This window comes from Notolepis coatsorum, assembly GCF_963971535.1.
Source record: "Notolepis coatsorum genome assembly, chromosome: 9".
NCBI classification, from domain to species: domain Eukaryota; kingdom Metazoa; phylum Chordata; class Actinopteri; order Aulopiformes; family Paralepididae; genus Notolepis; species Notolepis coatsorum.
Window position 1 is genome coordinate 131,228,089 of NC_140173.1, and position 1,616 is coordinate 131,229,704.

The 1,616-nt window shown below is 48.9% G+C and overlaps 1 protein-coding gene across 1 annotated transcript in view; it reads left to right on the top strand.

Moving 5' to 3' along the window:
* The window catches only part of klf5a (Kruppel like factor 5a), a 12,699-nt gene extending 11,364 nt beyond the window's left edge, over nt 1–1,335 (top strand). Inside the window, exon 4 of the mRNA XM_084321016.1 lies at nt 803–1,335. Within this exon, the coding sequence (XP_084177142.1) occupies nt 803–981 (179 nt within the window). The 3' untranslated portion in view covers nt 982–1,335. The remainder of the gene's footprint in view (nt 1–802) is intronic.
* The last annotated feature ends 281 nt before the right edge of the window (nt 1,336–1,616 follow it).

A 1,616-nucleotide genomic window follows, 5' to 3' on the forward strand; every position in this document is an offset into this window, starting at 1 on the left:
TGCTGTTTTAGCAAAGCAAACACTTTACACATCTGCCTGTCTGCGCTCTGTGGCTGTAACCCTAAAGCCTCCAGTCAGTTTCCTACCCTTAGCTGCAGTTCGTGGCTGAGGCTCGTGCCCAGGGAGAGAGAGAGAGAGAGAGAGGGCTTTGGGCTAGGGGTAGGGGTGGAGGTGTGTGTGTGGGGGTGGGGGTGCAGGTGTGTGTGTGTGTGGGGGGGTGTGTGTAGAGGTGGTGGAATGATCAGGTGATGGAGAAAGGCCCTCCGGCGAGCAAAAGGCAGAGACAGGCGGAGAGAAGGAATGTGACACGGGCAGGAAAAGAAGACAGATATAGAGAAGCCGTGGGAACTCCTGAGCGGCGGCGGTGTGTTTGTGTAAGTGAATGCGATATGATTGCATTATGATATATTGCCAGCGTTCGACAACCGGCCTCTCTAGTAAACCTGGTTCTCCCGGTCGTCCCGCCCTTGGCCTCCGCATCTGCCTCCGCTGCTCAGGGGAATGTTTTCATATTATTATTACCGACCATATCAGCGCCGCCATCACGACTAATCTACATTATGTTGTATTTACAGATTGTCATTTACACACTGCAAGGAGTGCAGTCGCTTGTTTGAATTGGCGATGTTATCTATGATAAGTTAGGTGGTGCTCTGATTTGTTCCATTTTTAATGTACTGTGTGTGTATATACAGTATTGCAACTGTATACTCAACTAGATCTCTCTCTCTCTCTCTCTCTCTCTCTCTCTCTCTCTCTCCCTCCCTCTCCCTCCCTCCCTCCCTCCCTCCCTCTCCTCCAGGTGAGAAGCCATACAGGTGCACATGGGACGGCTGTGACTGGCGCTTTGCCCGTTCGGATGAGCTGACCCGCCACTTCCGGAAGCACACGGGCGCCAAACCGTTCCAGTGCGCCGTCTGCTCCCGCTCCTTCTCCCGCTCCGATCACCTCGCCCTGCACATGAAGAGACACCAGAACTGACACGCACGCTCGCACGCGCGCACGCACACACACACACACACACACATGTACGTAGTACAAACAAACACACACACTTACGTACATGCAAACACACGCAGACTACAGACACATGAGCACTATCTTGAACCATGTCATGCTGTACTGTACTCACAAACCAGGAAACACATTGTTGTGGGACATAACACTGTTACACGCTGCCTCACGCCAAGCAGCTTCCACTGAGCCCAGGCTGACCACAGCTCATACACGGGTTCTGCTATCAGGTAGTTTATCCCATCAGATCTTGCTGTTTAATGGAGAGTGGATTTAGTTAGCAGATGGAACATGTAAAGATAACGGACAGATTCACAGATAATTCACAGATTTGGATATTTTTGGGGGGGGGGGGGGGGGTTAAAAAAAACATGAAAGGGGAAGAAAACCGCTCCGATTTGCTTGTGTGGTCTTTTTGTCCGTATCTAGTTTAACTAGAACAAAAGCACTTGTGACTTGACTTTCGACTCGACTCACTGTTTAAGTTTTTGTCGCTTGTTCTAAAATGTAAGAACTGGCTTCATGATTGTTCTATTTTATTTTATTTTATTTTATTTTTATAAAGGGGTTATTTTTTATTATGCTAAGCTAGTACAGCCAAA